General features: G+C 50.8%; 1 protein-coding gene across 2 annotated transcripts in view; it reads right to left on the bottom strand.

Moving 5' to 3' along the window:
* Positions 1 to 11,733: 11,733 nt before the first annotated feature.
* Positions 11,734 to 22,605, bottom strand: part of taf2 (TAF2 RNA polymerase II, TATA box binding protein (TBP)-associated factor) — a 34,651-nt gene continuing 23,779 nt past the window's right edge. For both annotated transcript variants that reach the window (XM_079240655.1, XM_079240656.1), the window contains 7 exons: positions 22,311 to 22,450; positions 22,163 to 22,232; positions 21,591 to 21,700; positions 17,291 to 17,520; positions 16,942 to 17,103; positions 16,751 to 16,853; positions 11,734 to 12,400 (listed from right to left, as the gene is read on the bottom strand). In XM_079240655.1, coding sequence (XP_079096781.1) covers positions 12,105 to 12,400; positions 16,751 to 16,853; positions 16,942 to 17,103; positions 17,291 to 17,520; positions 21,591 to 21,700; positions 22,163 to 22,232; positions 22,311 to 22,450 — 1,111 coding nt within the window. In that variant the 3' untranslated portion in view covers positions 11,734 to 12,104. The remainder of the gene's footprint in view (positions 12,401 to 16,750; positions 16,854 to 16,941; positions 17,104 to 17,290; positions 17,521 to 21,590; positions 21,701 to 22,162; positions 22,233 to 22,310; positions 22,451 to 22,605) is intronic.

Raw genomic sequence — 22,605 nt, forward strand, 5'->3', positions numbered from 1 at the left:
ACCTTCAGACTGGAGGACACTGTCCACCATGTCTACCTTCAGTCTGGAGGACACTGTCCACCACGTCTACCTTCAGTCTGGAGGACACTGTCCACCACGTCTACCTTCAGTCTGGCGGCCACTGTCCACCACGTTTACCTTCACTCTGGAGGACACTGTCCACCACGTCTACCTTCAGACTGGAGGACACTGTCCACCATGTCTACCTTCAGTTCGGACCAGGATACTGTCCACCACGTCTACCTTCAGTCTGGACCAGGACACTGTCCACCGCGTCTACCTTCAGTCTGGAGGACACTGTCCACCACGTCTACCTTCATTTCGGACCAGGACACTGTCCACCACGTCTACCTTCAGTTCGGACCAGGACACTGTCCACCACGTCTACCTTCAGTCTGGACACAGTCCACCACATCTACCTTCAGTCTGGAGGACACTGTCCACCACGTCTACCTTCAGTCTGGACACTGTCCACCGCGCCATTCTCAGTCTGGAGGTCACTGTCCACCACGTCTACCTTCATTCTGGACCAGGACACTGTCCACCACGTCTACCTTCAGACTGGAGGACACTGTCCACCACGTCTACCTTCAGTCTGGAGGACACTGTCCACCGCGTCTACCTTCAGTCTGGACCAGGACACTGTCCACCGCGTCTACCTTCAGTCTGGAGGACACTGTCCACCGCGTCTACCTTCAGTCTGGACCAGGACACTGTCCACCGCGTCTACCTTCAGTCTGGAGGACACTGTCCACCACGTCTACCTTCAGTCTGGAGGACACTGTCCACCACGTCTACCTTCAGTTCGGACCAGGATACTGTCCACCACGTCTACCTTCAGTCTGGACCAGGACACTGTCCACCGCGTCTACCTTCAGTCTGGAGGACACTGTCCACCACGTCTACCTTCAGTTCGGACCAGGACACTGTCCACCACGTCTACCTTCAGTCTGGAGGACACTGTCCACCACGTCTACCTTCAGTTTGGACCAGGACACTGTCCACCACGTCTAACTTCAGTCTGGACCAGGACACTGTCCACCGCGTCTACCTTCAGTCTGGAGGACACTGTCCACCACGTCTACCTTCACTCTGGAGGACACTGTCCACCACGTCTACCTTCAGTCTGGCGGCCACTGTCCACCACGTTTACCTTCACTCTGGAGGACACTGTCCACCACGTCTACCTTCAGACTGGAGGACACTGTCCACCATGTCTACCTTCAGTTCGGACCAGGATACTGTCCACCACGTCTACCTTCAGTTCGGACCAGGATACTGTCCACCACGTCTACCTTCAGTCTGGACCAGGACACTGTCCACCGCGTCTACCTTCAGTCTGGAGGACACTGTCCACCACGTCTACCTTCAGTTCGGACCAGGACACTGTCCACCACGTCTACCTTCAGTTCGGACCAGGACACTGTCCACCACGTCTACCTTCAGTCTGGACACAGTCCACCACATCTACCTTCAGTCTGGAGGACACTGTCCACCACGTCTACCTTCAGTCTGGACACTGTCCACCGCGCCATTCTCAGTGTGGAGGTCACTTTCCACCACGTCTACCTTCATTCTGGACCAGGACACTGTCCACCGCGTCTACCTTCAGTCTGGAGGACACTGTCCACCACGTCTACCTTCAGTCTGGACCAGGACACTGTCCACCGCGTCTACCTTCAGTCTGGAGGACACTGTCCACCACGTCTACCTTCAGTTCGGACCAGGACACTGTCCACCACGTCTACCTTCAGTTCGGACCAGGACACTGTCCACCACGTCTACCTTCAGTCTGGACACAGTCCACCACATCTACCTTCAGTCTGGAGGACACTGTCCACCACGTCTACCTTCAGTCTGGACACTGTCCACCGCGCCATTCTCAGTGTGGAGGACACTGTCCACCACGTCTACCTTCAGACTGGAGGACACTGTCCACCACGTCTACCTTCAGTCTGGAGGACACTGTCCACCGCGTCTACCTTCAGTCTGGACCAGGACACTGTCCACCGCGTCTACCTTCAGTCTGGAGGACACTGTCCACCGCGTCTACCTTCAGTCTGGACCAGGACACTGTCCACCGCGTCTACCTTCAGTCTGGAGGACACTGTCCACCACGTCTACCTTCAGTCTGGAGGACACTGTCCACCACGTCTACCTTCAGTTCGGACCAGGATACTGTCCACCACGTCTACCTTCAGTCTGGACCAGGACACTGTCCACCGCGTCTACCTTCAGTCTGGAGGACACTGTCCACCACGTCTACCTTCAGTTCGGACCAGGACACTGTCCACCACGTCTACCTTCAGTCTGGAGGACACTGTCCACCACGTCTACCTTCAGTTTGGACCAGGACACTGTCCACCACGTCTAACTTCAGTCTGGACCAGGACACTGTCCACCACGTCTACCTTCAGTCTGGACCAGGACACTGTCCACCACGTCTACCTTCAGTTCGGACCAGGACACTGTCCACCACGTCTACCTTCAGTTCGGACCAGGACACTGTCCACCACGTCTAACTTCAGTCTGGAGGACACTGTCCACCACGTCTACCTTCACTCTGGAGGACACTGTCCACCACGTCTACCTTCAGTCTGGACACTGTCCACCACGTCTACCTTCAGTCTGGAGGACACTGTCCACCACGTCTACCTTCAGTCTGGAGGACACTGTCCACCACGTCTACCTTCAGTTCGGACCAGGATACTGTCCACCACGTCTACCTTCAGTTCGGACCAGGATACTGTCCACCACGTCTACCTTCAGTCTGGACCAGGACACTGTCCACCGCGTCTACCTTCAGTCTGGAGGACACTGTCCACCACGTCTACCTTCAGTTCGGACCAGGACACTGTCCACCACGTCTACCTTCAGTTCGGACCAGGACACTGTCCACCACGTCTACCTTCAGTCTGGCGGACACTGTCCACCACGTCTACCTTCAGTCTGGACCAGGACACTGTCCACCACGTCTACCTTCAGTCTGGACCAGGACACTGTCCACCACGTCTACCTTCAGTCTGGAGGACACTGTCCACCACGTCTACCTTCAGTCCGGACCAGGACACTGTCCACCACGTCTACCTTCAGTCTGGACACTGTCCACCACGTCTACCTTCAGTCCGGACCAGGACACTGTCCACCACGTCTACCTTCACTCCGGTCCAGGACACTGTCCACCGCGTCTACCTTCAGTCTGGACACTGTCCACCACGTCTACCTTCAGTCCGGTCCAGGACACTGTCCACCACGTCTACCTTCAGTCTGGGCCAGGACACTGTCCACCACGTCTACCTTCAGTCTGGAGGACACTGTCCACCACGTCTACCTTCAGTCTGGAGGACACTGTCCACCACGTCTACCTTCAGTCTGGGCCAGGACACTGTCCACCACGTCTACCTTCAGTCTGGGCCAGGACACTGTCCACCACGTCTACCTTCAGTCTGGAGGACACTGTCCACCACGTCTACCTTCAGTCTGGAGGACACTGTCCACCACGTCTACCTTCACTCCGGTCCAGGACACTGTCCACCACGTCTACCTTCACTCCCGTCCAGGACACTGTCCACCACGTCTACCTTCAGTCTGGGCCAGGACACTGTCCACCGCGTCTACCTTCAGTCTGGAGGACACTGTCCACCACGTCTACCTTCAGTTCGGACCAGGACACTGTCCACCACGTCTACCTTCAGTTCGGACCAGGACACTGTCCACCACGTCTACCTTCAGTCTGGAGGACACTGTCCACCACGTCTACCTTCAGTCTGGAGGACACTGTCCACCGCGCCATTCTCAGTTTGGAGGACACTGTCCACCACGTCTACCTTCATTCTGGACCAGGACACTGTCCACCACGTCTACCTTCAGACTGGAGGACACTGTCCACCATGTCTACCTTCAGTCTGGAGGACACTGTCCACCACGTCTACCTTCAGTCTGGAGGACACTGTCCACCACGTCTACCTTCAGTTCGGACCAGGACACTGTCCACCACGTCTACCTTCAGTTCGGACCAGGACACTGTCCACCACGTCTACCTTCAGTCTGGACACAGTCCACCACGTCTACCTTCAGTTCGGACCAGGACACTGTCCACCACGTCTACCTTCAGTTCGGACCAGGATACTGTCCACCATGTTTACCTTCAGTCTGGAGGACACTGTCCACCATGTCTACCTTCAGTCTGGAGGACACTGTCCACCACGTCTACCTTCAGTTCGGACCAGGATACTGTCCACTACATCTACCTTCAGTTCGGACCAGGACACTGTCCACCATGTTTACCTTCAGTCTGGAGGACACTGTCCACCGCGTCTACCTTCAGTCTGGAGGACACTGTCCACCACGTCTACCTTCAGTCTGGACCAGGACACTGTCCACCGCATCTACCTTCAGTCTGGAGGACACTGTCCACCACGTCTACCTTCACTCTGGAGGACACTGTCCACCACGTCTACCTTCAGTCTGGCGGCCACTGTCCACCACGTTTACCTTCACTCTGGAGGACACTGTCCACCACGTCTACCTTCAGACTGGAGGACACTGTCCACCATGTCTACCTTCAGTTCGGACCAGGATACTGTCCACCACGTCTACCTTCAGTTCGGACCAGGATACTGTCCACCACGTCTACCTTCAGTCTGGACCAGGACACTGTCCACCGCGTCTACCTTCAGTCTGGAGGACACTGTCCACCACGTCTACCTTCAGTTCGGACCAGGACACTGTCCACCACGTCTACCTTCAGTTCGGACCAGGACACTGTCCACCACGTCTACCTTCAGTCTGGACACAGTCCACCACGTCTACCTTCAGTCTGGAGGACACTGTCCACCACGTCTACCTTCAGTCTGGACACTGTCCACCGCGCCATTCTCAGTCTGGAGGTCACTGTCCACCACGTCTACCTTCATTCTGGACCAGGACACTGTCCACCACGTCTACCTTCAGACTGGAGGACACTGTCCACCACGTCTACCTTCAGTCTGGAGGACACTGTCCACCGCGTCTACCTTCATTCTGGACCAGGACACTGTCCACCGCGTCTACCTTCAGTCTGGAGGACACTGTCCACCGCGTCTACCTTCAGTCTGGACCAGGACACTGTCCACCGCGTCTACCTTCAGTCTGGAGGACACTGTCCACCACGTCTACCTTCAGTCTGGAGGACACTGTCCACCACGTCTACCTTCAGTTCGGACCAGGATACTGTCCACCACGTCTACCTTCAGTCTGGACCAGGACACTGTCCACCGCGTCTACCTTCAGTCTGGAGGACACTGTCCACCACGTCTACCTTCAGTTCGGACCAGGACACTGTCCACCACGTCTACCTTCAGTTCGGACCAGGACACTGTCCACCACGTCTACCTTCAGTCTGGAGGACACTGTCCACCACGTCTACCTTCAGTCTGGAGGACACTGTCCACCGCGCCATTCTCAGTTTGGAGGACACTGTCCACCACGTCTACCTTCATTCTGGACCAGGACACTGTCCACCACGTCTACCTTCAGACTGGAGGACACTGTCCACCATGTCTACCTTCAGTCTGGAGGACACTGTCCACCACGTCTACCTTCAGTCTGGAGGACACTGTCCACCACGTCTACCTTCAGTCTGGAGGACACTGTCCACCGCGTCTACCTTCAGTCTGGACCAGGACACTGTCCACCACGTCTACCTTCAGTTCGGACCAGGACACTGTCCACCACGTCTACCTTCAGTTCGGACCAGGACACTGTCCACCACGTCTACCTTCAGTCTGGACACAGTCCACCACGTCTACCTTCAGTTCGGACCAGGATACTGTCCACCACGTCTACCTTCAGTCTGGGCCAGGACACTGTCCACCATGTTTACCTTCAGTCTGGAGGACACTGTCCACCATGTCTACCTTCAGTCTGGAGGACACTGTCCACCACGTCTACCTTCAGTTCGGACCAGGATACTGTCCACTACGTCTACCTTCAGTTCGGACCAGGACACTGTCCACCATGTTTACCTTCAGTCTGGAGGACACTGTCCACCGCGTCTACCTTCAGTCTGGAGGACACTGTCCACCACGTCTACCTTCGGTCTGGAGGACACTGTCCACCACGTCTACCTTCAGTCTGGACCAGGACACTGTCCACCGCGTCTACCTTCAGTCTGGAGGACACTGTCCACCACGTCTACCTTCACTCTGGAGGACACTGTCCACCACGTCTACCTTCAGTCTGGCGGCCACTGTCCACCACGTTTACCTTCACTCTGGAGGACACTGTCCACCACGTCTACCTTCAGACTGGAGGAAACTGTCCACCATGTCTACCTTCAGTTCGGACCAGGATACTGTCCACCACGTCTACCTTCAGTTCGGACCAGGATACTGTCCACCACGTCTACCTTCAGTCTGGACCAGGACACTGTCCACCGCGTCTACCTTCAGTCTGGAGGACACTGTCCACCACGTCTACCTTCAGTTCGGACCAGGACACTGTCCACCACGTCTACCTTCAGTTCGGACCAGGACACTGTCCACCACGTCTACCTTCAGTCTGGCGGACACTGTCCACCACGTCTACCTTCAGTCTGGACCAGGACACTGTCCACCACGTCTACCTTCAGTCTGGACCAGGACACTGTCCACCACGTCTACCTTCAGTCTGGAGGACACTGTCCACCACGTCTACCTTCAGTCCGGACCAGGACACTGTCCACCACGTCTACCTTCAGTCTGGACACTGTCCACCACGTCTACCTTCAGTCCGGACCAGGACACTGTCCACCACGTCTACCTTCACTCCGGTCCAGGACACTGTCCACCGCGTCTACCTTCAGTCTGGACACTGTCCACCACGTCTACCTTCAGTCCGGTCCAGGACACTGTCCACCACGTCTACCTTCAGTCTGGGCCAGGACACTGTCCACCACGTCTACCTTCAGTCTGGAGGACACTGTCCACCACGTCTACCTTCACTCCGGTCCAGGACACTGTCCACCACGTCTACCTTCACTCCCGTCCAGGACACTGTCCACCACGTCTACCTTCAGTCTGGGCCAGGACACTGTCCACCGCGTCTACCTTCAGTCTGGAGGACACTGTCCACCACGTCTACCTTCAGTTCGGACCAGGACACTGTCCACCACGTCTACCTTCAGTTCGGACCAGGACACTGTCCACCACGTCTACCTTCAGTCTGGAGGACACTGTCCACCACGTCTACCTTCAGTCTGGAGGACACTGTCCACCGCGCCATTCTCAGTTTGGAGGACACTGTCCACCACGTCTACCTTCATTCTGGACCAGGACACTGTCCACCACGTCTACCTTCAGACTGGAGGACACTGTCCACCACGTCTACCTTCAGTCTGGAGGACACTGTCCACCACGTCTACCTTCAGTCTGGAGGACACTGTCCACCACGTCTACCTTCAGTCTGGAGGACACTGTCCACCGCGTCTACCTTCAGTCTGGACCAGGACACTGTCCACCACGTCTACCTTCAGTTCGGACCAGGACACTGTCCACCACGTCTACCTTCAGTTCGGACCAGGACACTGTCCACCACGTCTACCTTCAGTTCGGACCAGGACACTGTCCACCACGTCTACCTTCAGTCTGGACACAGTCCACCACGTCTACCTTCAGTTCGGACCAGGATACTGTCCACCACGTCTACCTTCAGTCTGGGCCAGGACACTGTCCACCATGTTTACCTTCAGTCTGGAGGACACTGTCCACCATGTCTACCTTCAGTCTGGAGGACACTCTCCACCACGTCTACCTTCAGTTCGGACCAGGATACTGTCCACTACGTCTACCTTCAGTTCGGACCAGGACACTGTCCACCATGTTTACCTTCAGTCTGGAGGACACTGTCCACCGCGTCTACCTTCAGTCTGGAGGACACTGTCCACCACGTCTACCTTCAGTCTGGAGGACACTGTCCACCACGTCTACCTTCAGTCTGGACCAGGACACTGTCCACCGCGTCTACCTTCAGTCTGGAGGACATTGTCCACCACGTCTACCTTCACTCTGGAGGACACTGTCCACCACGTCTACCTTCAGTCTGGCGGCCACTGTCCACCACGTTTACCTTCACTCTGGAGGACACTGTCCACCACGTCTACCTTCAGACTGGAGGACACTGTCCACCATGTCTACCTTCAGTTCGGACCAGGATACTGTCCACCACGTCTACCTTCAGTTCGGACCAGGATACTGTCCACCACGTCTACCTTTAGTCTGGACCAGGACACTGTCCACCACGTCTACCTTCAGTCTGGACCAGGACACTGTCCACCGCGTCTACCTTCAGTCTGGACCAGGACACTGTCCACCGCGTCTACCTTCAGTCTGGAGGACACTGTCCACCACGTCTACCTTCAGTTCGGACCAGGACACTGTCCACCACGTCTACCTTCAGTTCGGACCAGGACACTGTCCACCACGTCTACCTTCAGTCTGGACCAGGACACTGTCCACCACGTCTACCTTCAGTCTGGACCAGGACACTGTCCACCACGTCTACCTTCAGTCTGGACCAGGACACTGTCCACCACGTCTACCTTCAGTCTGGAGGACACTGTCCACCACGTCTACCTTCAGTCCGGACCAGGACACTGTCCACCACGTCTACCTTCAGTCTGGACACTGTCCACCACGTCTACCTTCAGTCCGGACCAGGACACTGTCCACCACGTCTACCTTCACTCCGGTCCAGGACACTGTCCACCGCGTCTACCTTCAGTCTGGACACTGTCCACCACGTCTACCTTCACTCCCGTCCAGGACACTGTCCACCACGTCTACCTTCAGTCTGGGCCAGGACACTGTCCACCGCGTCTACCTTCAGTCTGGAGGACACTGTCCACCACGTCTACCTTCAGTTCGGACCAGGACACTGTCCACCACGTCTACCTTCAGTTCGGACCAGGACACTGTCCACCACGTCTACCTTCAGTCTGGAGGACACTGTCCACCACGTCTACCTTCAGTCTGGAGGACACTGTCCACCGCGCCATTCTCAGTTTGGAGGACACTGTCCACCACGTCTACCTTCATTCTGGACCAGGACACTGTCCACCACGTCTACCTTCAGACTGGAGGACACTGTCCACCACGTCTACCTTCAGACTGGAGGACACTGTCCACCACGTCTACCTTCAGTCTGGAGGACACTGTCCACCACGTCTACCTTCAGTCTGGAGGACACTGTCCACCACGTCTACCTTCAGTCTGGAGGACACTGTCCACCGCGTCTACCTTCAGTCTGGACCAGGACACTGTCCACCACGTCTACCTTCAGTTCGGACCAGGACACTGTCCACCACGTCTACCTTCAGTTCGGACCAGGACACTGTCCACCACGTCTACCTTCAGTTCGGACCAGGACACTGTCCACCACGTCTACCTTCAGTCTGGACACAGTCCACCACGTCTACCTTCAGTTCGGACCAGGATACTGTCCACCACGTCTACCTTCAGTCTGGGCCAGGACACTGTCCACCATGTTTACCTTCAGTCTGGAGGACACTGTCCACCATGTCTACCTTCAGTCTGGAGGACACTGTCCACCACGTCTACCTTCAGTTCGGACCAGGATACTGTCCACTACGTCTACCTTCAGTTCGGACCAGGACACTGTCCACCATGTTTACCTTCAGTCTGGAGGACACTGTCCACCGCGTCTACCTTCAGTCTGGAGGACACTGTCCACCACGTCTACCTTCAGTCTGGAGGACACTGTCCACCACGTCTACCTTCAGTCTGGACCAGGACACTGTCCACCGCGTCTACCTTCAGTCTGGAGGACATTGTCCACCACGTCTACCTTCACTCTGGAGGACACTGTCCACCACGTCTACCTTCAGTCTGGCGGCCACTGTCCACCACGTTTACCTTCACTCTGGAGGACACTGTCCACCACGTCTACCTTCAGACTGGAGGACACTGTCCACCATGTCTACCTTCAGTTCGGACCAGGATACTGTCCACCACGTCTACCTTCAGTTCGGACCAGGATACTGTCCACCACGTCTACCTTTAGTCTGGACCAGGACACTGTCCACCACGTCTACCTTCAGTCTGGACCAGGACACTGTCCACCGCGTCTACCTTCAGTCTGGACCAGGACACTGTCCACCGCGTCTACCTTCAGTCTGGAGGACACTGTCCACCACGTCTACCTTCAGTTCGGACCAGGACACTGTCCACCACGTCTACCTTCAGTTCGGACCAGGACACTGTCCACCACGTCTACCTTCAGTCTGGACCAGGACACTGTCCACCACGTCTACCTTCAGTCTGGACCAGGACACTGTCCACCACGTCTACCTTCAGTCTGGACCAGGACACTGTCCACCACGTCTACCTTCAGTCTGGAGGACACTGTCCACCACGTCTACCTTCAGTCCGGACCAGGACACTGTCCACCACGTCTACCTTCAGTCTGGACACTGTCCACCACGTCTACCTTCAGTCCGGACCAGGACACTGTCCACCACGTCTACCTTCACTCCGGTCCAGGACACTGTCCACCGCGTCTACCTTCAGTCTGGACACTGTCCACCACGTCTACCTTCAGTCCGGTCCAGGACACTGTCCACCACGTCTACCTTCAGTCTGGGCCAGGACACTGTCCACCACGTCTACCTTCAGTCTGGAGGACACTGTCCACCACGTCTACCTTCATTCCGGTCCAGGACACTGTCCACCACGTCTACCTTCACTCCCGTCCAGGACACTGTCCACCACGTCTACCTTCAGTCTGGGCCAGGACACTGTCCACCACGTCTACCTTCAGTCTGGAGGACACTGTCCACCACGTCTACCTTCACTCCGGTCCAGGACACTGTCCACCGCGTCTCCCTTCAGACTAGAGGACACTGTCCACCACGTCTACCTTCAGTCCGGACCAGGACACTGTCCACCACGTCTACCTTCACTCCGGTCCAGGACACTGTCTACCGCGTCTCCCTTCAGACTAGAGGACACTGTCCACCACGTCTACCTTCAGTCCGGACCAGGACACTGTCCACCACGTCTACCTTCACTCCGGTCCAGGACACTGTCTACCGCGTCTCCCTTCAGACTAGAGGACACTGTCCACCACGTCTACCTTCAGTCCGGACCAGGACACTGTCCACCGCGTCTCCCTTCAGACTAGAGGATACTGTCCACCACGTCTACCTTCAGTTCGGACCAGGACACTGTCCACCACGTCTACCTTCACTCCGGTCCAGGACACTGTCTACCGCGTCTCCCTTCAGACTAGAGGACACTGTCCACCACGTCTACCTTCAGTTCGGACCAGGACACTGTCCACCACGTCTACCTTCAGTTCGGACCAGGACACTGTCCACCACGTCTACCTTCAGTTCGGACCAGGACACTGTCTACCGCGTCTCCGTTCAGACTAGAGGACACTGTCCACCACGTCTACCTTCAGTCTGGCGGACAATTTGCTTATAATGAAAATGAGGATTTTCCTTTTCTCTGCTGAATAAACGTAATTGCACCTCAACATCGACGACGGGACGTCTATCAGCATCACACGTTTCCTTTTCAGTCTGTTTCTGTCAAATCTTTAGTTTATTCTAATATTTCTGCTGCAGTGCTTTTCATGCAACATGAAATGTTCTGTACACATGAACATTCCTCGAACCTCTGCTTCCTCCAGACTTCCAACCAACCACAGATCGGGTTTCTTCCAAACAAAAGGACGAAAAATGAGTTGGTTTTATTTATTTATTTCTAAATGTTAGGAAACATAAAATGACGTTTAGAACAGTTTCTGTGCTGGATTTAATGGTTTCCTGAAGAATCCTCAGCTGAAATATTCATGCCGACATTAAAACAAGAGGCTGCTGGTTTTGACCGTGCTCATTATCTGGATGTTCTGGACCCTGCGGCGGGTTTCAGACCACCTCATCAGAATGAGAGCTGTTGGATCAAAGCTAGTTAAAACATTTCCTGACACAGAGAATCCTAAATCAGTGGCAGCAGCTGGATTAAAAACAGCTTCAGCTCGGCCCACAGAACCTTCACCGCCATCCATCCTGACTGCCTCTGGCTCGGCTGAGAGGCGCCGGGAAGGACTGGACCTACGGATGTTCAGTCGGACATGGACGGCGAGTGCAGAGACCTGCCGCTGGCTGGACTGTTGCTGTAGGCATGGGAGTTGTCCCGGTCTCGGTCTTGGTCCCTCTCCCTGTCCTTGCTTTCATGTTTGTGCTTGTGTTTGTGTTTGTGTTTGTGCTTCTTCTTCTTCTTCTTGTGTTCATGGTGGTGGTGGTGATGATGATGGTCGCCTCCGTGCTTTGAAGAGGAGGAGGCGGTGTCTTTGGGGAACGAGGGGACGGGCGTGGCGGGCATGGAGAGGGTCTGCTCCACCAGCTGTGGCTCTTTTCCTGAGAAGAATAAAAAGATGGAGGTTGATGCCAGATTCAGATCACAGACTTCCCTTTAAATCAACCATAACTAAGACACAGATCTTTCTCATCACTTGTTGAACTTTGGCTGCTCCTGATTGGACGTTACCGTCAGTTTAAGCTCTCTGATTGGTGGAAAGTCTGACAGGAAGTGTCTTCATCATCATGTCCAGGTGAAAATAGAGGTCTCTTAGCAACATGGTAGTGATGGTGATGAAGATGTGATAAATAATGGTGGATTTACCATCTAGAGCAGAGGTGTCCAGCTCCGGTCCTCGAGGGCCAGAATCCTGCAGGTTTTCTATGTATCCCTGCTCAGACACACCTGATTCAAATTAATTAGTAGTAGAGCTTAATCAGTTGTGCACGTCATTGGCTGTTTGATCCATTTAGTGGAAGCTAGATGTGTTGGAACAGGAATACATGGGAAACCTGCAGGACAGCGGCCCTCGAGGACCGACTTTGGACACCACTGATCTAGAGTCTCTGAATAAACACTACATGTTGTGTCTGGATTGTAAACCTCCTGGACGGATGGAAACGCTGGAAAACCTCCATAGACCAGCTGGAGTCCATCACACAGGTACACACTCTACCATTCTTAAAAGGTAGAAGAGGAAGACCTCGGGGACATCTGATGGAGATTTAAAGGCCCATTTCTGCTGGATGCAGGAGACATATGCAGACAGACAGAAATTTTCACCCATCTCCTGTGTTGGTTACGTATGTAATTTAGTCTGTTTTCAAGAAGCTTAGCTATCTGTCGCTTAAAGAAAATGCAGCAATTACAACATGAACCACAAGGGGGCGGTGTTGGGTTGTATAGATAACACACAACCAGAGAAACGAATCATAGAGGAAGAGGAACAGGAAGAAATCTACACAGAAGCCACCAAATAAAAAGCATCCGGTCAAGACCAGAACCTGCAAGTTTTTCTTCTTCTGGTGTTTTTGTATGGTTGTGAACAAGTAGGCGGCACAGTGGTGTAGTGGTTAGCACTCTGGCCTCACAGCCAGAAAGATGCAAGTTTGAATCTCTGCAGGGGGGAAGACTAAAACAGTGGCCTGAGATTACATATTCTCCCTGTGTATGCATGGGTTCTCTCCAGGTTCTCCAGCTTCCTCCAAAAGTCTAGAGTTGGAGACCCCCGGGTTGGATGATGTAGATCAGTGGTTGCCAACTTTGGCCTGCGACACTAATATCTGAACCACCAGATAATTTCAAACTATTTTGCAAGATTTGTACATTTTAAATTTTAAATAAAGTATTCATTAATGAACAGACACTCTTGTCTTGTCTGTATATTGAGTGTGGCTCTTGTTGAATTAACAGTAAGGATAACTGCTTTAAATGTTTGGACGGTTTAGATAGTTTCAATTATTTAAATGGTTTCAATAGTTTAGTGGGTTTTAATGGTTTAGATGGTTTGAATTATTTCAATAGTTTATATGGTTCAAATGGATTTAGATGGTTTCAATGGTTTTGATGGTTTAAATGGTTTCAATGGATTGGATGCTTTAAATGGTTTAGATGGTATGGATGCTTTAAATTGTTTAAATGGTTTGGATGGTTAAATGGTTTGGATGTTTTAAATGGTTTGGATGCTTTAAGTGGTATGGATGCTTTAAGTGGTATGGATGCTTTAAGTGGTATGGATGCTTTAAGTGGTATGGATGCGTTAAATGGATTAAATGGTTTAAATGGTTTGGGTGCTTTAAATGGTTTAAATGGTTTGGATGCTTTAGAAGGTTTAAATGGTTTATGCTTTCAATGGTCTCAATGGTTTAGAGTTTTTCAATGGTTTAGATGTTTTCAATGGTTTTAGATGGTTTAAATAGTTTTAGATGGTTTCAATGGTTTTAAATGGTTTCAATGGTTTAAATGGTTTGGATGCTTTAAATGGTTTCAATGGATTAGATGCTTTAAATGGTATTAACGGTTTGGATGCTTTAGAAGGTTTAAATGGTTTGAATGCTTTAAACGGGTTAAATGGTTTTGATGGACTGGATGCTTTAAATAGATGAAATGATTTGGATGCTTTTAATGGTTTTGATGGTTTTAAAGGTTTAAATGGTTTCAATTGTTTAGATGGTTTCAATGGTTTTGACAGTTCAATGGCTTAGACGGTTTAAAAGATTTAGATGGTTTAAAAGGTTTAAATGGTTTAAATTGTTCAGATGGTTTCAATGGTTTAGATCAGGGGTGTCAAACTCAAATTCACAGAGGGCCAGAATTAAAAAGAGGAACAAAGTAGAGGGCCAAACTCATTTTTTATTCAGAAAGTGATGGCTATTGTTCATGTTTTTATTATCTTTGAGATACAGTACTGTCTTAAACATTTCCATACACTAAATAGTTAGGCCTGTTTTGCTTAACACTGAACCCAGAACAGGTTTAAAAAAAAGACTGAAATATCAGTCTTTCATCAGTCTATATCAGGCCTATATATCTGGAACTTTATATTCCTTTTATTTGTAACCTAAACCTTTCAATCACAGGCCATCAAGGCCAACGCCTAAAAAAAAAAAAAAAAAAAAAAAAAAAAATTATCTCTATCAAATTTGAACAGACCATGCTTTCAGTAAATAACATATTTATCCAGTTCAGTTTGCTTCCATTGACTCTGATGATGCTCATGGGTCATTCCAGATACTTGGCGTCACTTTTTACATGCAAGTGTTAGTGGTACGTGTGCTGCATAATGGATCAGTGGGCCAGATGTAATAAATATTTGAAATCATCTTGCAGCCCAAATATATTTGTAGTGTGGGCTAAAATTGGCCCGTGGGCCTGAGTTTGACATGTATGGTTTAGATGGTTTAAAAGTTTTAGATGGTTTTAGTGGTTTACATGGTTTAGATGGTTTTAGTGGTTTACATGGTTTAGATGGTTTTAGTGGTTTAAAAGTTTTAGATGGTTTTAGTGGTTTACATGGTTTAGATGGTTTACATGGTTTAGATGGTTTTAGTGGTTTACATGGTTTAGATGGTTTTAGTGGTTTACATGGTTTAGATGGTTTTAGTGGTTTTCATGGTTTTAGTGGTTGACATGGTTTACATGGTTTTAGTGGTTTACATGGTTTAGATGGTTTACATGGTTTTTGTGGTTTACATGGTTTACATGGTTTTAGTGGTTTACATGGTTTTAGTGGTTTACATGGTTTAGATGGTTTTAGTGGTTTACATGGTTTTAGTGGTTTACATGGTTTTAGTGGTTTTAGTGGTTTACATGGTTTAGATGGTTTACATGGTTTAGATGGTTTTAGTGGTTTACATGGTTTTAGTGGTTTACATGGTTTTAGTGGTTTACATGGTTTAGATGGTTTTAGTGGTTTACATGGTTTAGATGGTTTACATGGTTTTAGTGGTTTACGTGGTTTACATGGTTTTAGTGGTTTACATGGTTTACATGGTTTTAGTGGTTTACATGGTTTTAGTGGTTTGCATGGTTTTAGTGGTTTGCATGGTTTACATGGTTTTAGTGGTTTGCATGGTTTACATGGTTTTAGTGGTTTACATGGTTTTAGTGGTTTACATGGTTTTAGTGGTTTACATGGTTTTAGTGGTTTTAGTGGTTTACATGGTTTTAGTGGTTTACATGGTTTTAGTGGTTTACATGGTTTTAGTGGTTTACATGGTTTACATGGTTTTAGTGGTTTACATGGTTTTAGTGGTTTGCATGGTTTTAGTGGTTTGCATGGTTTACATGGTTTTAGTGGTTTGCATGGTTTACATGGTTTTAGTGGTTTACATGGTTTTAGTGGTTTACATGGTTTAGATGGTTTTAGTGGTTTACATGGTTTTAGTGGTTTACATGGTTTAGATGGTTTACATGGTTTAGATGGTTTTAGTGGTTTACATGGTTTTAGTGGTTTACATGGTTTAGATGGTTTACATGGTTTAGATGGTTTTAGTGGTTTACATGGTTTTAGTGGTTTACATGGTTTAGATGGTTTACATGGTTTAGATGGTTTTAGTGGTTTACATGGTTTTAGTGGTTTACATGGTTTAGATGGTTTACATGGTTTAGATGGTTTACATGGTTTAGATGGTTTTAGTAGGAGATTGCATGATGCTGATATATATCTATATCTAATGAAAGAGTCATTACTATTGATCTATTGATTCAGATTTAGTCCATCTGAGGTTCTCCAAGGGTTTGGATGTAAAAATCCCAAAACATGGTCTGAACCAGTCTCTGGATGTTCTGGACTTTGGGTGGGATTTAGATCTGGACCTGAACTGGGTTTTCTAGGTTCTGATGTAGACCTGGACACATGCAGGGAGATATATGTGTGTGTGTGTGTGTGTGTGTGTGTGTGTGTGTACCTGGTGTAGAAGGCCTCTCCAACAGGTTTAGGTGATGGTGGATGAAGGCTTGGCTGTCATGAACTGTCTCCATATCGATGTCTTCTTCCTCCATGGTGTTGAACTGGACCAGAACCATAGAGACCATTTTAACGGACAGCAGAGACGACTGGGTCACTTCCAGAGGGAATGCTGGACAAACTGCATCTCACCCGGATCTTGTAGCGGCCTCTTCCATCGTCCTCCTGCTGCTGCAAAACCTGTCCCGGTTCTGGAGGAGAACCCAGTGGGGTCTCAGCCTTCCTCTTCAGGCCCTGGGGGGGCTGACCAACCCCACACACCCCCAATGAGATGGGATCTAGTTCCTCATCCACCTGGAAAACAAAGGAGCAGTAGCCAGGATCAACACTATTGTTACAAGAAAACTGGTCCCGGTCAGACTTTGCCTCCCGTTGCCATGTTAACCAGTGACCACTGACATCATCCGGACCATGTGACTCAGAAAGATCCAGAAGAGGAGAAGGCTGACTCCATCATCCTGCTTCTCCTTCTGACCCTTACTGTGCTGTAGCTCATGCCCACACCGTGGATGCCGATGCTGGCAGGCGAGTCCATGACGGCGCCGACGCCCAGCTCCGGCTTGATGGTGGGGTTGAGGACTGCCTTCTTCTCCTTCAGGTTGAGGACCAGGCCCAGCTCTGGCAGAGGCAGGCAGGAGGGCCGAGTCAGGCCGAACAGCGCGTAGTAGAGGTTCACGGCGTCGCAGCGCAGTCGCCAGTCGTGGGACATACCTGTAAAACACACAGATAAAAGAGGCGGGCTCAGACTAAAGCCTGTTCCATCCTCCACGAGAAGCAAGAACTGAGTTCTTGTTCTCGAGGCTGCAAGAACAAGAAAAAACGTCTTGTTCGGCAGGTCCATACATACTACACGAGAAGCACGTCTGCAGCGGGGAGGGATCACTGCTGGGGGGTGTCTGCTTTCATGTGCAATGAACCCGGTTGTTACCTCTGCCAAGGAGGTGATGTTTTTCCTGGCGTCTTTTTGCTCAAGAAGGTAACCCCGTAACCTTTGCTAAAAGGTTACGGAGGGATTTTATAAATATTTCAAGAGTTGTTGCAAATGTAAAAATGAAGAACTGATTAAATTCTGGTGGTGATCAGGATCACCGTTTGGATCCAGGGATGTTTTAAAAGGGTTCTTTAACATCGTGCTTGGCGGAGGTTTCCGCCCTCTGCGTGCTTTTCTAGTTTCATATTTAACGAGCAGCTTCGTCCGCGGCAGGGCGGGTCGTGCACGCGGCTGGGTCCGAGTGTTTAAACGCCACATGTAAAAATGTTCGTACTTTCTCACCACCTCAATAAGCTGTTTTATCAAAACACTTTTGCCGTGTGTTTGCCGGCAACAGCAAACACACGGAAGCAGCAACTCCGCTTCATGCTTTCTCTGTGTTAACCACGCCCACCTCCAATGTCCGACCAATCACACGATACTTCTCGCAGCCCCGCAAGAAAAAAGTTCTGCCAGCCCGATGTGTCAAGAATTGTCTTCAAACACGTCCGCGAGAACAAAATGACGTCATTTTCTTCTCGGAGCCTCGAGAACAAGAAAAAAGTTCTGGCTTCTCGTGGAGGATGGAACGGGCTTTACTGTGATGCTCTGATCCTGATCTCTGATCATCTTAAAGGGTTCCTATGATGGTATTTGGAGTTTTCTGAGCTTTCTACAGTGTTACAGTGTTGAATCCTCATCAGACATGTGAACGGCACTGTTTTTTATCACCTAAACGCATGTTTGAGTTTGAGTTTCCATGGTGACGAAAAACGCGTGGTTTTAGAGTTTTTTCTACGTGGAAGTCCTTGTGACGTCCCGGGGGATAAGGTTGGGTGATTGGTTACCTTCTACTGGTTAACAAGGGCATGTACAAATACATCAGGCGGGTGGAAAACGTGGGATAAAGTTATTTCCAACGATGGCTGGTGAGTTTACCAAAGAGAGACATCCTGCTGCATTCGTTGCTGTGGGTTGCTGTTTTCCACTTCGTTTTCAGGCTCTGATTCAGGTTCCAACATGTAGGGCTGGATGCTATGTGTTGACATTGTAGTTTTTTTTTTTTTATTGAGTTCATATGAGCCTAATCCTTCTGTTTATGAGATGTTACAATGACGGTGAAAGCAGGTGCAGTGCGCGCTCCCGATGTAGTGCAGCGGCGGGAGGCGGGGCTTAATGCGGAAGAGTCTCAATCCACTCGTTTTGCCCGCAGGCTGATCTGACAGCCTACGGAGAGGGTCGGTCTGAAGTAAATAAAGCCATTTGTGACAATAACTCCATCAATCCCAGCCCTTCTGGGCTCAGAAATAAAAATAAATTAGACTGAAATGCACATAATAGTTCCACTTTAAAGACCTGATCTCTGATCAGTTTAAAGACCATCAGGTTAAAAATCCTCAGCCTGCAGAGACAGCAGCTGAACGACCTTCAACCAGACATTGGACACACAGACAGACCTGGCGCCGAGCATGGGGGGTGGACTGTGGCTCAAGAGGAGAAATACAGCGTCTGTGTTGGAACTTTGTTGTGTTTAACACTCATGGGGGAGGAAACAACATGCAGCTCGGTTTCCTAACATACAATTGTGGTGAGCATGTGTTTAAACTGGCAGCAGCAGCCAGCCAAAAGGAGCCTGGAGGAAAGAACGATCAGCAGTTTGTCCTGCTTGTAAATCAATAAGTGGAACAACAGGCTGCAACCAGACCTCCGAGCTGGTCAGGAATCTGGGAGCAGAGACCAGTATTTGGCTTGGAGGTGGTGGTTGTTTGGACTGGCACGCTACAGCTTTGCAGCGTGGTAAGCTCGCTGGAGACTAACCAGCTGGAGGCTAACTAGCTGGAAGCTAACTAGCTGGAGGCTAACCAGCTGGAGACTAAGCAGAACCAAGCAGTTAGAGGAACCAACCAGTCAGAGGAACCAACCAGTTAGAGGAACCAACTAGTCAGAGGAACCAACCAGTCAGAGGAACCAACCAGTCAGAGGAACCAACCAGTCAGAGGAACCAACCAGTCAGAGGAACCAACCAGTTAGAGGAACCAACCAGTTAGAGGAACCAACCAGTTAGAGGAACCAACCAGTCAGAGGAACCAACCAATTAAAGGAACCAACCAGTTAAAGGAATCAACCAGTCAGAGGAACCAACCAGTCAGAGGAACCAACCAGTTAAAGGAACCAACCAGTTAAAGGAACCAACCAGTTAAAGGAATCAACCAGTCAGAGGAACCAACCAGTCAGAGGAACCAACCAGTTAAAGGAACCAACCAGTCAGAGGAACCAACCAGTCAGAGGAACCAACCAGTTAAAGGAACCAACCAGTCAGAGGAACCAACCAGTCAGAGGAATCAACCAGTCAGAGGAACCAACCAGTCAGAGGAACCAACCAGTTAAAGGAACCAACCAGTCAGAGGAACCAACCAGTCAGAGGAACCAACCAGTCAGAGGAACCAACCAGTTAAAGGAACCAACCAGTTAAAGGAACCAACCAGTCAGAGGAACCAACCAGTCAGAGGAACCAACCAGTAGAGGAACCAACCAGTAGAGGAACCAACCAGTCAGAGGAACCAACCAGTAGAGGAACCAACCAGTAGAGGAATCAACCAGTAGAGGAACCAACCAGTCAAAGGAACCAACCAGTCAGAGGAATCAACCAGTCAGAGGAACCAACCAGTCAGAGGAACCAACCAGTCAGAGGAACCAACCAGTCAGAGGAACCAACCAGTCAGAGGAATCAACCAGTTAGAGGAATCAACCAGTTAGAGGAACCAACCAGTCAGAGGAACCAACCAGTTAAAGGAACCAACCAGTTAAAGGAACCAACCAGTAGAGGAACCAACCAGTCAGAGGAACCAACCAGTCAGAGGAACCAACCAGTCAGAGGAACCAACCAGTTAAAGGAACCAACCAGTTAAAGGAACCAACCAGTAGAGGAACCAACCAGTTAGAGGAACCAACCAGTCAGAGGAACCAACCAGTTAAAGGAACCAACCAGTTAAAGGAACCAACCAGTAGAGGAACCAACCAGTCAGAGGAACCAACCAGTCAGAGGAACCAACCAGTCAGAGGAACCAACCAGTTAGAGGAACCAACCAGTCAGAGGAACCAACCAGTTAAAGGAACCAACCAGTTAAAGGAACCAACCAGTAGAGGAACCAACCAGTCAGAGGAACCAACCAGTCAGAGGAACCAACCAGTCAGAGGAATCAACCAGTTAGAGGAACCAACCAGTAGAGGAACCAACCAGTCAGAGGAACCAACCAGTCAGAGGAACCAACCAGTTAGAGGAATCAACCAGTTAGAGGATAAAATCCGGAGTGAAAGACAAACCAGTTTACAGCATCATGGTCTGGACTGGGAACCAGTGATGGTTTTTGCTGTGAGCAAGGTGGGCGACCGCCCAGGGCGCACAGTGCCATCCAAATAAAAAGTCGTCAGTTCTCCTGAGCCATCTCAACCCTTATCTAACCCTGGAGGACCACTTTCCTCTAGCTTCTTCTTCTCTTCCTGCAGCTTCTTCTTCTACTACTTCTTGTATTGTTGCTAACAGGATACCATGCATGGTGCCCCCACCAGGCTGACCAGAGCAGTGTTTCCTTATCTTGGTCCTCGGGGCCCACCATAGGAACCAAAAGATGCAGGCCGGTGGGCCCCGAGGACCAGGATTAGGAAACACCTACGACTACACTCCCCCAGCTGGTCATGTTCCCAGAACCAGTACCACCTGGTGGATTCTGTGGTTTCCGGACAGCTTTGGTCTCTGTGCTTAAATGAATGACTGGATTTGGGACTCTTGTCAACAGTACAGGTGTGTTACCTGAGTTCATGAGCTTCCACAGCTGGTCAACCAGAGCTTCGTTACACAGCGCCGAGTCGGCCGTCCGGGTGAACGGTGGATTCTTGCAGAGTATGCCCAGGATCTTATGTCTGCTGGGACAGATCAGGTCAACGTTCAGATTCTGTCCTCATGTTTCACAAACGGCACGACAGAAAACAGCTTCTCTCCGAGAGAAGGTCCTCCAGAGGACCACCGCTGTGGATCCAGCAGAAGGTCCTCCAGAGGACCACCGCTGTGGATCCAGCAGAAGGTCCTCCAGAGGACCACCGCTGTGGATCCAGCAGAAGGTCCTCCAGAGGACCACCGCTGTGGATCCAGCAGAAGGTCCTCCAGAGGACCACCGCTGTGGATCCAGCAGAAGGTCCTCCAGAGGACCACCGCTGTGGATCCAGCCTGAACAGTTGGTTCCAGGAAGACTAGGTGATGAAGTTGTGGTGACTGGAATGAAGGTTGCAGATGAGGGGAGGGAGACATTTTGGGATAGAAACTGCGTGTCTGCACGCAGCAGAAGATGAGGCGTGTTTGCATGTTTCTCCGTGGCGTGATCTGACCTGACGTAGTGGACCGGATCGTTCTGGACCAGGGACAGCAGCCACTGCAGCTCCGCTGAGCTCCGTTCAACTGCAGCAAAACAAACATTAACAAGGTGAAAGTGTGCAGCACAGCTTGACACGGTGAGGTCTCCAGAACCCGACGTACCTCTGGTGTAGTCGACCAGAGCCTCCACAGCAGCGATGCGAACATCTACGAAGTGTCCGTACTCTGCGTAGGACTTGAAGAGCGATGGGTCGCTGGGAATGTGACCGTTCCTCTGAAGCTGGCGAATCGCTCTCAGACAGCTACGGAGAGAACACATGTCGGTCCAGATGTTGGCCGCGCACTCTACAGGGTTTGCTTTTTTATCTTCCTTCTGATCTGCGGCCCTGAACGGAGCGGCGACGTGTCGGAGAGTCGCGTGACGTTCAGGGACTGTCCGGTAAAACACGAGGAACCA

This window comes from Telmatherina bonti (assembly GCF_933228915.1).
Source record: "Telmatherina bonti genome assembly, chromosome: 5".
NCBI classification, from domain to species: Eukaryota; Metazoa; Chordata; class Actinopteri; order Atheriniformes; family Telmatherinidae; genus Telmatherina; species Telmatherina bonti.